This window comes from Labrus mixtus, chromosome 16 (genome assembly GCF_963584025.1).
Source record: "Labrus mixtus chromosome 16, fLabMix1.1, whole genome shotgun sequence".
Taxonomy (NCBI): Eukaryota; Metazoa; Chordata; class Actinopteri; order Labriformes; family Labridae; genus Labrus; species Labrus mixtus.
Window position 1 is genome coordinate 12,126,077 of NC_083627.1, and position 16,462 is coordinate 12,142,538.

Below are 16,462 nucleotides of genomic sequence, written 5' to 3' on the forward strand. Positions count from 1 at the left end.
GTGATACACATCTGGTGCGACGTGGGTGGATGTGTTTGCGCTAAGCTGTCGGGATGTCAACATGTGTATCCAGTCAGACCTGTCTGGCCACTGTTAACATGACATGTATTGAAAACAAATAATCTGGCTAAAAAGGTTCAGATGAAACACAAAAGTTGCATAATCATTAATTAAAAACTTTATTTAAGAAATGAATACAAAAGCTTGCAGCACTGGTTTCTGAGGAAACCTTCTCTTGATCTGGCTGCAGAAAGAAAGCAACCACGCAAATATTATGTAAACTATCAATTTATATTCAAGGATCTTTATTTCTTCCCTTATTTTCACATTTGGGTCATAAATAAACATTGAAAGTAAAGATTCAACATGACAAAGTATCTTGCCTTCCTGCCAAGAGTTAGAAGTGACAATTTATGCCTTATCTTTAAACATTGAGCCTGGCCTGTTTCAGTCTGCACCTAGAAGCAAAAATAACACACAAAGAAAACATACAAAACCAGAAATGTCATAATGATGAACCTACATGCTGAAACCCTTCTTTCAGACTCCCTGGAGTGAGACATCATACACGCAAATCCGCCATTCACACATTTCTACGTGTGTATTAATTAACAGTATAGGAAGGATAATGTAACCTTCACAAAAAGTGAAGGGTGAAAATGATCTTAAGTCACTCGCTGCTCAAGCACATCCCAGCTTTGTAGTTAGCACACAAGCTTCAGAAGGGTCCCATCAAACCGTTGGCAAACATGTAGAAATAAAATGCTAAATTGTCAAACAATTATTTTTACTCTGACTTATCTAAACCCTTGTGCAAACAAGGAGTTGCATCATGTCCTCACTTTGGAGGATTTGCCTCATCCGTCTGTCATGATAGGAATAACGTGACCCTCCAAAGTAATAAAATAGAACAGACTTACTCACATAACTGGCATCCTGCACTCTCTTCAAATACACTTAACCTCCAAAAATGTATACATCAAGTATTCATTCACTACACTGCTAAAAAAAACAACATCTCCAGTTCTGAGTTCATCCTTTTTTCAGTATGGGTTGAGGCATGATGTTCAAATCCAATAGTTGTTACTACACCCACAGTAGCGACTGGTCTTCAAGAAGCTCTAGAATGTCAGATGTGGTTAAATCCAAAAGCTCGACCTTTCTAGGGAACCCCTGTCCAGCCGTTGGTGTTGCTCTGCTGCCCTGTGCCTCCTGTCTGAGGGGGGAAGACTCTGATGCAGACGGGGAGGATGCTGCGGAGGCTGAGGAGGTCTCTGCTTCTGCCTTGGAGGATCCGTAATCCTCCTCGGAGGTTCACGATAGCATCTTGGAGTTTCAGTGTAGCGTGCTGGAGTTTCAGTGTAGCTTCTTGGAGGTTCGTTGTAGATTATTGGAGTTTCAGTGTAGCTTCTTGGAGGTTCAGTATAGTGAGAGAGGGGTGCTTCCTCCATCGGCCTCACTATATTGATCTGCAAAAACACGTTTTCCTGTTATCAGCTCTGTCTCAATGTCCAATTCACAAAGCATATAGTGCAGGCACAAACACATCCAAAACGTTGTCCTGCTATACGTGCAGTTTTCTCTTGATTAGCATCTGAATGTGGACAGAAGCTATCTGCACCTCTACTCTGCGCAGGGCTGCGCTCTCAAGATCACGGAGCCCAATTCTGTCCACATAAAGATGATGACCAAGAATGGGAGGAGACACATTTTTCATGTTCGTTATGAGAGGACCGACTAGGAAAAAACGATGCGAGACATTTTTTAAAGAAAATGCACCTCCCTGAATGGATCAAGCAAAGGCAACTCAAAGAAAAACAAAGAGACTCTCCAAATGTGGATGAAGGGCCGGGCCGCAGACAGCCCAGACTGATTTAACTCCTGATGAGAATAATTATGTCAAGGTAATATTTACAGACTTAACAGAAGTCTGTAAAGAATAAAGATGATATATTTTTAGGCCATGCAGCTCCTGATCACTAGAAAGTTGCGCGTGACATTCCTTATAAATACTGCGGCCTAGTCACCACAGACTCTCAGCAAATGTTTGGTTTTTTTTGTCTTAACTGTGTGTAGCTATTAGTGCTGCCATTTGTGAATATGAATGCTAAATGTAATGAGGCCAATCTGCATAGAAAGGGGCCATTTCTCCCAAAATGACTGCATTATGGCTTCTTTAAATAAGTCTATATATATATATATATATATATATATATATAAGAGCACTGACACACTGTTTGGTTTGCAACCCAATTAGGGGAGCATTTAACCCTTCTGCATGTGTTCTGGTAATTTAACAGTGTCTTTTTGACTCATCTGCACAGGTTTAGCGGCACAGAAGTCATGCAATTCTAATGTAAATCGGGGCAGCACAGTGAATTTTTTTATTTGAAGTCTTACCGCTCTGCCATAGTCCCTAGTTGTTTTTCTCCTATGACAGCAAGGCAGATTAAGAAATGAAATGCAGGCAGCAAAGGTCCGGGAAGAAAACACCATCTGGATGACACAAGTCACGATCAGAGGCACCCAAAGGATCAAAGTGGTACTCTGGGGAGGAATGGAAGATTGGTGTTTGTTAGAGGCTGTCACCACTTGGATCTATAAAGAACACAATTTGAGGCAAATGCAGCTATACGTGAACAGGACCACAGTTTGGGTAATGATGCAATACAGAACCTGTGTGGAGTGCTGCGAAACAAAGCTGTGGGTTTGGGGATTTCAGTCAGCACAGGAGAGTCAGCATTGTGAATAAAACATGCAGGGCAGACTGTATCAAAGGAAGGATGCACAGAGGGACTTCAAAGAAAACCAGCTGCTTTTTGTTAGGCACACTATAAAGAGAATAAAAGTTTGTAGTTTAAGGTTTGGAGCTTTCTTTGGAATGCGTGATGAAATCTGCAACAAGGACAAAATAAAAATTATAAACCTCGCACAGGTATCATTACTGCCTTTGGCAACTACGAATTTCTGAGCAAGAAGTCCACGTCATTCTTTCAAGGGATGCAATTCACCCTCTGGCAGCCATATTGGAGGTCCCTTGCTAATAGGCAACTCTCAGTGAACAGCATGGTCTGCTGTCTCAGTGGACCAGAACACAGTTATATAACTGTACTGATTCTGAGCTAAACTAAGTTTCTTATTAAAGCACCTGTGAAGAACTTTGTGATTGTGTCACTTTTGGCGACCCCTGTGGACAAAGAGTGGAAATGTATCTCTTGGCAGATATTGTCCTGCACATTTGTAAGTAGTGTTTTTTTGACACTCATCCCTCTTTTTTTCTGGTAGGTAACTCACAATGAATCCATGGTATGGAAAAACTTTAGAAAAGGCTGTTTCAGCAGTGTGCTGCGTCTCACCTACCCAACGCGACAGGCATGACTGACATATCAAATATATCTAAAATGAAATAAAACATTTTCTCTCTGATAGACTCTTTCACTTTTGTAGGTTATTTAGAGGCATTAGTAATTAAATTCTGCTATTTTAATAACTGGATAAAATCTCCTTACTGGAGTGTTAAGGACTTCTATTTATTTTTGTTTGTTAGCATAACCTTTTAAGATTAACCTTAAAACATACAATTACATGGCTGTAACCTCAATATAGGTGCACAATAAAGAGTATCAAGGATTAAAACTCAACAGGTCAATGTTTCAGTTGGATGTTTTTGAACGTTCTGTGCTGTGAACGTTCAGCATATAGCATGTATCATAAAATAAAGATAAATCTATATAGAGAAATAATTTAACTTTAAATACATTATTTTTAAAGGCTTAAATACACACTTCCTGTTGTAATAAAAGTGCTCAATTTGAATGAGCTGCATAAATCCCTTTTTACTATCTTACAAATGTTTCTCACCAGCACTAAGTCACATGATATTTAATGTAAGTGAGGTGAATGGCAGCACACAACAGGTGCAGATTGTGACAACGTATGTAGTTATGGAAACTGAACAAGTTGTTGACATTCCTTGAATGTAGAAATGAACTCCTTGTACATTATGTAAGGGCAAGAAAAACAATAAGGACAGCACTCCAAAATTGCCACACGGACGCTTCGAGCAGACGCTCTTCTTTAGTGTGTAACCGGCAAAAATTGCAATTTTGGAGTGCTGTCCTTATTGTTTTTCTTGTTTGAACATTTTCCGGGTTTCAGCAGCCAGTTGTTTTGCGTTGAAAGGGAGTTGAGGGTGTTTTCTCTAACATCACATTTTGTAAGGGGCAATGATAGTTAAAAACAGGTAGCAAAAACATAATAACTAAATAGAATAAACACTTTTTATCCTGATGGTCTGGTTTGGTTTTAGAGGTCAAGAGAACACATTTCATTTCTGTCCGTTTCGTAACTCCAAAAATAAAAAGTCTCCTGTTTCCTAACGAGTGCATGTCAGTGCGCCTGACATTGATCTTTATCTCTAAATCTACGCTGTATGCATCTACAGCTTGACGTCATGTGTGAGTATATTTTAAGAAAAAAACTGAACTTTACTGACAGACTTCAGAGTCTATGCTTTGCTAAAATGCCAAAGTCGTGCTACTTTGTGCCTGCAGCTGTGAGGCTGAGCAGGTCTGACAGTCCATCTGTAACACACTAGAACAGGAAAGAGCGTGAAGAAGATGGACAGGGTCAGGTCAGCACTTCTGCCACCAACCCACCGGCTGCAGAGCGTGGCTGAGTGACAGAAAAGACTACCACCTAGCGTCACATTTCCCTCACACCTTGTGTCCAGACATACTTTAACACAAAGTGGAGAGAGCAACTATGATGTGTAGACACAACGCCCCCCCCCCCCCAGTGAAAATAGTCTACTGTAAAAAGAGCCAGCTGCTGCAGAAAAGATCAGAGTTCAAGTCTTGATCTGTGTCTGTCTCTCACACCAAAACACTCACATAGATGCGTGTGGGATCAAAGGGACACTCGTTGGTGATGCTCGAGTAGCCAATGGCATCAGGGAAGCGGCAGTGAGTCAGGAGGCTTCGTCCACCATGAATGATGGCCCTCACCACAGAAATCGTGAGTCCAATGGCTGAAGCTGCCGCCATGAGAGCTGCAGTCAGACTGACTGTAAAAAGTGTCCACGTCTGTTGAAGGAACAAAGGGAAAGGAGAGCAAAACAATCAGAGATTTCAAAAATAGTGATGACTGCATCAATTCTCCTAGTGTTGAAACTGTAGCATCTGCATCGGTGAATAGAGAAGTGACAGCAACAAATACGTTTAGTAGTACAAAAAAGGCATTTACAGGAGAAGTAGTGAAAAAAACGAATACGTTAAACAGGAAATATGCAAAATATAAATCAGTATAAATGATAAAAGTGATCAGTATATTAAAAAGTATTTCTTTGACATGGTATTGATTTTCATTATTTCACTGCTTTTAAATCCAGATTTCAGGGACCCTGAATCCTTCACAGCATCGTTCTTCATCACAGTCAAATAGATTCTTAAAGGGGCAGTACACAGGTAATCAATCTGTTAACTTATCATCAGTAGAAGCACTCAGTCCAGCAAAACAGTATTATAATTTCCTCTGCGTCAGGGGGAAAAATGATCCTGATGTTGTCACATTTTGAATAAAAGTCAGATTTGAACGAAAGATTACTACGTAGGCACACTTCCAGGTTACAGTTAGGTTTAAAGGATCAGGTGGACAATATTTGACATCTTGTCCTATTGTCATCAACTCAAATGAAAAGACTATGTCCACAAATAAAATGGCCCTGAGAGCTAAAATGATGATTTCATTAGATGAAAGAAAGAAAAATAAAGAAATGTCAGAAATGAATAATTTCTGACATTTCTTTATTTTTCTTTCGTTCATCTTTTGCTGTTTATTGAAGTGCAGAAAATCATCTGATTGGACAAAAGGAACATTTGAAAGATGCCATGTTTCGCGACTTTAAATCTATTGTTAAGATTGTTTACAACTGTTGTTTTTTTCATAAATAAAAGGCCTCAATTAATCTGAAATAATAATCAGTTAATTAACAGATCATGAAAATACTCTCTGAATGCAGCCCTATTGATCTATTAGTAACTGTAGTCTGTGTCTGGAGCCTGATGTGTGTTATTGCTCTGCTGTAAAGCTCTATTGTTGTCCAAAAACAATTAAAGCACATCAGTCAACTACACTAATGTACTTGCTGACATGTTCCTTCACTAATACACGCTGTAGTTTTTAGTTTTTACTCAATCCTACATACACCATCCTACTGCTGTAACCGTTCACTGCCGCATTAAATGTACATTAACCTACTGTTGAAAATAGTTCCCAACAAACAGATTTTTGCCTCCTGTAAAACCATCAAGAATTTAAAAAAAATATGAAACCATGCTTTTTTTACATCTTGCTCTAAAGTTCAGTGTTTAGTTCAGTTAGTCACACACAAATGATGGAGAATGGTTTTTGCATTTGTTATTGATAATGACATTCCTGGTGCGTTTTCATACTTTTTGGGACATGTGTTTAGCTTCAATTCTGTTAAATATTTTAAAAATAAAATGAACCTTTTTCTGGATGTTTTTCCAACTATCAACTATCAACTACCATCAGGCATACATGACAGGGATGTCTGGAAAATAACGGATCGACACACTCATGTAGACGTTCATGTTTAAACGCCATATGCTTAAAATAAGAAAGAGACAGAGCAATTCAAGCAAATGCAAACTCTGGTTATGAAGCTGCAGCGTTAGAAAGTAAAGCTATCAGAACCGAAGAACAAGTAGATCTCCATTTCTTAAAACGTTTGGTTGTTGCTCAAATTATTATTATCATCATTAAAATGTAGAATTTTGATAAAAACAAAATGAGATGATTTTCACAACACATACCCCAAAGACAGCACAGAAACAGCATATCAAATGTTGACACTTAAAAATGTCTTTGTTTTTGGACTAATAAATGCACATTTTGAATTTCACAATAGCAGAAGTCTTTAAAAAAAAATAGGGATAGTGTTGACAAAAGAATGAAAAAGTTGTGAAATGCTAAAAGAAAACACTTGTGACATCTCACTATTATTACGATTAGCTGCCGACAGGGGAGTGGCATGATTCGGTATATAAACTGCATCCCAGTGAGGCTGAGTCTTTATGAAGTAAAGATGGGGAGGGGTTAGCCCTTCTGTAAAAGACTGCACTGGGAAATAGTTAACAACTCAAGACAAAAATGTCTTAACATAAATTATTAATTCACTTGTTTTTCTAATCTAAGCAGGAAAAACAAACAAACATATCTGTATATGAGTTTAAAGAAGGCTAGACTGGTACATACATTCTCTATTTGTCAATAAAATAAGAAGCTGTGTTAAAATGATTGTTGGGATTATATATTATTTATCCTATTTGATGTCTGCAGGACTGAAAAGCTAAACATATGGATGAAAAATAAAGAAAAAGCTGCCTGTCCCAGCTGCTCTCACTAACAAAGGAGGATGGGAGTGGTTTAGCCCAGAGACTTTGCCTGGGCTTACTCATACTGTTCACTCATGTTCTCGTCAGTCTAGTCTGAGCGGCCCGACAGCTGACTGAGTAAACAGGGAGTGGAAGTCGTGCTGCACGACTGGAGAGAGAGATATAAAACAAAAAAATGAAACTAAGCTAGATCTTGAGGGCTGCATTCAGACACCTGGGGAAACATGCACAAGCTTAAAGAGGGTTTTTTTTATGCCCTCCTGTGTGGGAAGACAGAAAGAAATGCTGATAATGAAGAAAGAGCTGTGAAATATAAAAGAGAAAGAGTTTGTGAGTGAAGTTCAGGTAGATATATCAAAGAAGAAAATCGGTAGGGCCCTCTCTTGAATCTGTCAGTTTGGGTGTTTTTATTTCATGAGGACATAAAAAAAAAATCAATCATAGGAAAATATACATGATACTAACCAGGCCTCTACTCCTCTTGTTTTTAGACTGGACAATAGCCAAAATGCCAACAACAATTCCCTGTTGAGACAAAACAGAATATTCATATTGCTTATTTGCAACCAATATGGCAATGCTTCCATGCTAGATATCACATAAATACCCCATAAAAAAACCCTCATCATCATTGTCATAATCATCATTTATGTGTTTAATTATAACCTCGGAGAACCCATTGAGTTGGAAGCATTTACAATGTTGCATAGGAGATGAGAACAAAGATAGGTCAAAAGGTCATTTCTGTTAACATCACAACTGTGCTGTCACTACAAGTATTTCAAGTATGTCCTTCAGTACAATGTCTGTATTTGAAGCTGTTTTTGCAAAGCTTAACAAAAAGTGATCACAGAGTGGCTCTTAAACTTAACAGCGCTACAAGAAAAAACTAAATGTCTCAGGTTTAAGCTTAAGCTCAGAGAAGCTTTCTGCTGTCTGAAATTAAACTGCTGACTACTGTTTAGTCTCACACCTTGGACATGTATGAGAGCCCACAGGTACTTCTGTGAGACTGTGACATAGTCACCAATTATCAAGCATGAGGCCGATGATGTCATTGTAGAAAAGATAAATACTGAGTTTGCTTAATGGAAAGACATTCAGGTAATTCCAAATATGCTAATGCAACCAATGCCAATTATACTATCCATCTCAATGTCAAGTCTGCATGGGTGGGGTGATGAGGCTTTACAATTGGAGAGTTCTTAACAGTGAACATTACATACAAAAAGAAAGGGTATAAATTGTTACTACTCGACCAAAGTATGGTGGTTCGTTCAAATAGTGAAGCTATTTAAAGTTTCTAGAGCCCTTTGAGAAAAATCTTTAAAGTCACATTTTGAAAAGGCATAGAGGCATTTGCAGTTTGTACTTGGGGTCATAACCACTACCCTGATGGAAAATAATTTTACTTGACACCACAGAGAATTAGTTCGTTTGTAGTTTTCCCAATTTGTTGTCCATTGTCAGCCTCCCTTATACTCCACGCAAAACCACTATTTGAAATTGCAGAAATGCTGTATGAATCAAGTATTGTGTGCACTCACCACAAGCCCGGAGGTGAGAGCGACCACATTGGAGATTGCATACTCTATGACTCGGGCCTGCTTATGGAGGCTGATGGGTCTGAGCACCACACCGTGCACCAGCGCTCCCAACAGGAAGTTAACATGACCAATGAGGACCATGCTTAGACCCATCTTCATCAAGGCGTTAGAATCCTCCAGGTTGGCACAACACACTCCTGAGGAGAGTAGAAAAACAACTTTATGCTCCAGGCAGAGAGTTGAGAAACAAGGTGTCGCAGTGATTTCACATAATGCTACATCATCAGTTTGGTCCATGTTGTATTGATAAGAGGAACAGAGCAGGGATTTCTGGCACAACTTCACCAATTACCAAAAGGGCTTGAAGAGGCCAAAAAGCTCCAGGGACACTTGTAGTATGGAGATCATCTTTACTAACTATATTAGACCGATGCCTTTTGGCTGGTGGCCTTCATCCCGGTCATGAGCCCCAACATATTGATCAGAGATACCAGACCCAGGTCAAAACCACAGTGAGATGTCACTTTTATTAATCATTAGCTGCAAAACACATAACTCCAGTGCAGGCTGATCAGGATGGAGCTCACCCAAAGAGTTCACTGCTGAACCCAAAAAGTATGAAACTACTTTTAAATCGATTTTTAAATAACATTAAGACCTGAGCAAAGAGGGCAAGTCTGACAAATCAACAACTGCTGTTAAAAAAACAAAAACAAATATTGAACCAATACAATTAACATTCTTATTTAACCCCCAAAAACGCTGCTTTTATCAGTGAATGAAAATAGGATACTTTGTTATTCATGAAAAAGTGTGACTAAAAGAAAGGCTTGGTTAAATATAGCACTTCTATGTTCATCACTAGGTTACTCAACATTTGACATATTCATTTCATTTCATTTATTATACAGGAAAGTTTAAAAGTAACATTAAGTTACAGTTTAACGGGCCTGACTCAGTTTAAAAACTGGTTTCCAGCAGGTTCCTGTTCTGCGGAACATTCATGACACATCAAGACAAACCTATTTACAGGACATTAGCATGGGCTAGGCAGATACAGACAAATAGAAACAAACAATGCTGCGAACAGTACATGAACAATTAATGAGTGCAGGTGTAAGGGTGGAGAAGGTGTCGTTTGTATGTATTTTTGAAATATGAGGTAGATGGCAAAGTTCTAATGTGATGGAGGAATGTCATTCCAAATTTTGGTGTATGTCTAAAAGAAGGACTTCCGACCTATAGTTGTTTTTGTATGCAGGGACTGGGATGAGTGCCTGTGAGACTGACCCAGTGAGGCGCACTTGTCTCATATCATGTGTCGGTAGAAGTGCAGCAAGTGTTGGTGAAGTGCTGTTTTTAATCTGAAGATAGTTTGTAATAGCGTTGGCTGTGTATGTAGTTCTGGAAAGTCAAGGCATTGGAGCGTGTGAGTGCAGAGCAATGGTGTGACCACTTTGGGAGGTTACTGTGGATCTGAAGAGCTCGATAGTACAGTCGTGCTATCGGTTCAGTAATCTCCTTAGTGGTAAGTGACCAGATTGGAAGACAGTAGGAAATTGATGAAAACACAATTGCATGTAGGTACGTTTCAGAAACAGAGAAGTACAGATCTGGTCTGATCTTATTATACACATAAATATCCATATCCAACCAAGACACATATCCACATATCCAACCAAGACAATTTCACAGCTTTGGGAATTATTACTTACACATTTATCTTATTACTTAGAGGAGACAACCCACCTATAGAGGCGACTCATTTAATGTCACATTGCATTCACACTGTTCATCCTCAGAGATAATGAGAACAAAATGATGTGTGCTCAGAAGATGAGCATTTTTATCACTATTTAGTTTTATTTCAAACACGCATCAATGTTGAGTACCACTCATTATCACTTTAATACAGCTGTGTCTGTCATGTGTATATCTCCATAGTGTATCATCTACAAGGTGGAGTGCCTGACACACCCAGATTAACAATGCGAAAATTCTAAACAAACAAATGCCTGCAATACACGCACGTTGAAATAAACTTTATAGACATACCCTTATTGGCCATCTCTGTTAGGTCACCATTCGTTCAATTTGACAGCGAGTCATAAGGTAATAACTGAGCAGCGTGTTATCTGTTTCCCCCAAATAAGCACGCTGTGACCCAGCACGGGTGAGTCGGTGACGCCTCTGCTCAAAGTTTCAAAGTAAAGTCCCCTAGTTTAGTTTATTGTCTGTGAAAGTTTATCAGTTTTGACAGACACATGATTTATGTAGCCTATATTTGGCTCATCATCAAAGGTGTGCCAGTTAATCTGAGAAGATTTTGAAAATTGTAGGCTACTTTCTCACAAACTATCCAAAAATTCTATGAATTACCTGCAGTATTTTGAAGTTTTGACTTTGGCAATAAAAAGCAAAAAGTGCAACCGTATAGGCCTAAGCGAGTTAAGAATATTAGCATTTTCAAGATGATGCATGAGCAATACTCTTTTCAATAGGCTACTTGAAAAAATGTCCTATCCTAAGTGTATCTTAAAACTAATAGTTATCATGCTTTTATTTTGAAACAGCTGTCCATTGACAATTTAACGAACACACGACGCGCAGGTGCACCTACAGCACCTCCCTGTTTTTCTTTACAGAAGAAAGACCGGCCGTGCGGAGCCTACACACCAGAAGGCTACACCAGAGTTCACTTAATTTATTCCTATGATTTGTTTTGTCACAAATGTGTTCTTGATGCTGTATGCTGCATAGGAGAAGTTCATTTGACACAATTTGTTCCAAAACTGGCCTACTGCAATGAGAAATAATAGGGAGAAAAGTGTGTGCGTGTGTGTGTGTGTGTGTGTGTGTGTGTGTGTGTGTGTCTGTGTCTGTGTGTCTGTGTGTGTGTGTTGAGGCAGCAAGTGGGAAGAAGACGCAGACAAACAGTCAAGAGTTCAGTTTCATCCATGGAAACGACTTGATGATCAAAAAATAAGTTTTGGCATGGGATGGTATAGGCCTATTGAAAACGGCATAAATGTTGGCTAAATAAGGGATCAGCTCAGAGCTTAAAACAAAACTAATGCAATTTACAATTATGAAAATAATGTAAAAGCGCTTTGAGTAGTCAGAAAACTAGAAAAGCGCTATACAAACTCAAGTCCATACCATTCCCTTTTTGCTGTAAAATCTCAGCTTAGAAACATTGTTTTGTCTGTTATAAAAGGTTTGTCAATTAAGTCAACAATAAAGAAATCCTTCATTCAATACAGAAGACTATGACTCAGTAATAAAACAATATCTTATTTTTGCTCAGAAGACAAAGACCCCCTCACACCCTTTCAGATGAGCCAATGCACATGCAGTCAGAAAAAGGGAATATGAACTCTATTTTTTTTTGACTAAATTGCATTGAGGCTTAAGGAATATAGTCTAAAAGCAAAAATGACAAATAATGACATATGACAAGCATTGTTTAGAAATATTTTGAAGTCATTTGAAATGCCTTTAGTGCCACCAGGTGGAGAAATGATGCCGTTAAAGTAGGAGAAAGCAGCAACCATTTGAATCTGCATTTGCCTGCATACCAAGATGTGTCAGATTTATGCCTGTGCTGAAAACAGATTTTGTAAGAGCAGTTGTATGGGAAAACACAAACTAAATGACAAATAATTTGTTTATTAGTTCATTTTTTAAATTAAAATTAAGTGCACAGGGATGAAAAAAGGAACACGTTGAAAAGCAAATTCCACACATTTTTCTCCCACACTTATAACTCAGGATATAACATTTCAGTTTTACCTATCTTCGGTGGCCATTCAGGTGAAAAAAACATATTTTGATGTAACAACTCATCAAAACTGTATGTCGCATAATTTATTTCACAAATTATCACACTTAAAAACATGCATACATGTTCAGCTCAACATTTCTTTAGAAGGAAAGCATTAGGCTACATACTTTTTGAAGAAAAAACAATCTATTAGTTTAAAACCTCAACTTTAACAGACGCATTTCTGTTTGTTCTAATTTTGCATGCCAAATTCATTTAAAGTTATCGTAAACAACAAGTTTAAGAAGTAAGTCCACCACAGGCTACATTGCTTCTAACCTGTGTTACTGTAGACAGGTACACATTTCTCCCTGCTTGTTGAAAAGACACATAAAGGGCCACAAGGAGGGATGGGCAGGTGACTGAGTTTAGCTGAAGAGCCCAGAGTCTGGTTAGATGGGAAAGTGTGATAGCTGACTTTTGCTGTGTTCAAATTCCAGGCTAGCACCCTTCAATGGACCCAGTCATGAAGTATCCAGCCTTTGTAGCCTGTGTAGACTCAGACCAAACTGAAGTGAGACGTTCTTGTCTACAGAGGATTTCCTGTTTGTATCACAAGCCGTTCCCGCCCTTACCCCTATTGTTACTAAGCCACACTGCTGTTGCCTACCCACCTCGATTGCTGCACCAAAACTAGCAAATGTAAAATGATGTCACATAACATAACCTATTATTTTAAAAATAATTTGAAGATTTTCAAGGCCCTTTCCGTTTTCTAAATATTGTATTGATAGCTCTTTGACACAGTTGAAACAAATTACTAACATTTATAAGTGTAGTCTTCGGCCACTTGAAAGTCTGGCATTTTGTTTGAATTGTTGAGCAATGAATCTTGTGATATGTTCGGCCACAAAAGAGAGACCAGATGCACCCCGTGAAAAGGAGTCATTTATTGGCCGTACTTTGAAAGAGTCCCTCGACAAAGCAATCAGTCTTCAAATGTGCCCTTGGAAGGATGCAGTCCCCGAATTGATACTCAGCTGTGGCAACCACCAGGCTGCATGGTTTCTCATCAGTAACCTTTAGCTAAACCCACTAGACTTTCTCAAAGGCCACAGCACCCTCAAGATGAGAATGAAGGCAAGCTGAGCCAGATGCGACCTTCGTGGGGTGAATGCGACCAGATTCTCCCCACTAAGAGGACCACTAGGACCAGTTCATAGTGTTTCAGATGTTAGAGTAGACCACCTAAAAGAATAAGAAGACCCAAGTACCACAAAATGTGCAGGCATTAGCTGAGGACTGAAATGAGACTGAACTGAGCCCTATAGACATAGAGCCTACTTTATAGTACTTATGGCACTATAAGCACAGGTGAGAGGGGAGGAAGGTACATCATACAAAGTAAACACATATATGCTGGCGATGAACCTTTATATAAAGGCAGAGAGATTGCTTAATACTTATTCACACATAACGGCAAAGGTGTCCAGAGCAGCAAGGCCTTGTATGTATAATACAACACATTTAAGTAAAAAGTTATAACATATGGATCATTTTTCTGTTGTAAGATTAAACATCAACACTACTTTTTTTTTTATCCATCTTTAAAAAAAACTAGCTACAGCCAGTCATCACAAGCTTAGCATAAAGGCTAAGGCCACCAGAAACAACTGGCCTTGCTCTTTGATTAATTGAATTTATTTATTTGATAGCAATGGTGCAACTTAACATGGTTCCAACACAGAGCAAGAAACTGATGTTTTGCACAGAGATGAAGTGCATGTGGATACATTTGACACTCATTTGAGAAAAAATAAATGTATTAAGTGCTCAAAACTTAATAGGTAACTGTTCGATATCTTGTGTTTTTGGTAGATAATTTGTCCATTATTTCAAGCCTGGTTCTATACTGATGTAAGTTTTTTGTTGCAGAGGCTTGAGCCCACACTGTCACAAGAAATGAAAGAAATTGATAGAATGTATGTTAGCTTGGGCTGCCTGAGTTTGTATAGTGTTTAAGAAAATGTAAGTTTGTATTTACTGTATTTGAAAATGTATTTACCTTTATCCTTCATGCTGACAATGTGCCTGCATAATGCTGGAAGCCAGCCGGCAAGTCATAAATAAACATAATAAAAACAAAGGACTAAGAATTTACCCTTGTGGCATACCCATTCTGTTGTTTGACATACCTTTCTTGGACAGCTTTCACACATTCCTCTCTTTTTGGGGATATGAATCCAACCAATCAACTGCTTTTTAATGTTAAAAGAGCACCCAATGTTAACTTAATAAAGAACGTCCACCTTAAAGAAGTAATGGTCAAGTCGGGAAGTTTTTTATGTGGCACACACTTTTTGAAGAAGATTGCTTCAGAGTGCTGGTTTTCTGTGATAAAGTTTTTAAAGTATCTCTGAGCATTTAAGAGGTGGCCTGCATCATCTGTAAAGAGAACAAACAACTGTATCTGGTCAAAAGTATTTGTCAGATTTGGACCTTAATGTGGCCTACACTGGACATAGATTTGTACTCACTCTTTCTAACAAGTAGGCACAGAGTGGTATTGAGAACCGGTACCAATTTGGTATTAGTTCCTGACTGGTCAGTACTGAAATATTGTTACGATTTTTCAACAAAATGTGCTAAATAGGGTTTATATGATGCATTAATTAATTCAAAAATAGATTCAAAAAAGATTTGAGAAAACAAAGCTTTCAAAGTATCCATCCTTCTTGATGATGAAGCAGACAGGTTTGGGCTACTCATTTTGATGTTGAAACACTTGCTTTTGTTCCTTGGCTGACAGGGAATACATTACCTCTACTATATCTAATAATTGTGCAAGGAGTCAAATGAGGCTCCAGTCTTCAGCCTTGGAGAGTGGGACCCCCTAAAGTACATTGTGACTCTGAGAAACACATTTGATTAGTATAAATGTGTGGACTAAGACAACCTCTACAGTGATACAAACTGAAAAAAATCAAAAAAATATCATCACAAAAATAAAACACATGATAAAGTGACCTGTTCAGTGTTAGAAAAACAACTATAATGCACATCAGCAGGCGGCAGAGGCCAGAACTCTGAACAAACTGGTTTCAATAATGACCAACCCCACTCACCCACTCCACGCCCTGAAGGTGATCAAGAGCAGCACCTTCAGTCAGAGACTGATCGCACCAATGTGCAAAACTGAGAGATACAGAAAGTCTTGTATACCAGCTGCTACAAGGTTTTATAATGCACAAAAATAACATTGCACTTTTTTTTTAGTATTTTTTATTGTATTTTAACTTATTAAGTATGGAAGCTATCTTATGAAATGTGTGGTGTTATATCTGTCTTGAAGCTGTTGTGGCACTGTAATTTCCTGTAAAGGATTATTAAAGGATCTATCTATCTATCTATCACTTTTTAAGAGGCTTGAGGGTAGCAGCAAAATCAATATCAAGGGGAAATAAATGGCTATTCGAACTGCAATGATCTGTATAAATTCAACATGGTATCAGCAAAGCTGGTTTAGACCGTGTGAAGACAGACAATTTGTGAAATGTCTTAAGTTAACCAAAAATAAAGGATACACCGTTTAGTTATTAAAATCCTACTTTGTTTATTATAGGCCTACTGAAAAAATCACATTTATTGGTAATCATATTTTTCAAAATGGTCTTAAATGGTTAAATTTAAGCAAGTTCATGTAAGTCAATTTCCACATTGTGGTTTCTAAACAC

General features: G+C 38.3%; 1 protein-coding gene across 2 annotated transcripts; it reads right to left on the reverse strand.

Moving 5' to 3' along the window:
* Positions 1 to 777: 777 nt before the first annotated feature.
* tmem54b (transmembrane protein 54b) lies at positions 778 to 11,162 on the reverse strand. Of its 2 annotated transcripts, XM_061060415.1 has the most exons (6): positions 11,021 to 11,162; positions 8,966 to 9,162; positions 7,884 to 7,943; positions 4,893 to 5,084; positions 2,401 to 2,547; positions 778 to 1,469 (listed from the first exon to the last, which is right to left on the reverse strand). In XM_061060415.1, exons 1-6 carry the CDS (start codon positions 11,031 to 11,033, stop codon positions 1,140 to 1,142), a joined length of 939 nt encoding a protein of 312 aa, XP_060916398.1. In that variant the 5' UTR covers positions 11,034 to 11,162; the 3' UTR covers positions 778 to 1,139. The 2 variants fall into 2 exon arrangements, with proteins under 2 accessions (XP_060916398.1, XP_060916399.1); XM_061060416.1 differs by lacking the exon at positions 7,884 to 7,943.
* Positions 11,163 to 16,462: the final 5,300 nt, after the last annotated feature.

What these genes read in the sequence shown, in the direction of transcription:
- tmem54b (XM_061060415.1), bottom strand. An exon ending in ACAAGAGGAGTAGAGGCCTG is followed by an intron (nt 5,085 to 7,883) that starts GTTAGTATCATG and finishes TTCCTTCAACAG; the next exon opens with ACGTGGACACTTTTTACAGT. An exon ending in TTGATCCCACACGCATCTAT is followed by an intron (nt 2,548 to 4,892) that starts GTGAGTGTTTTG and finishes ATTCCTCCCCAG; the next exon opens with AGTACCACTTTGATCCTTTG.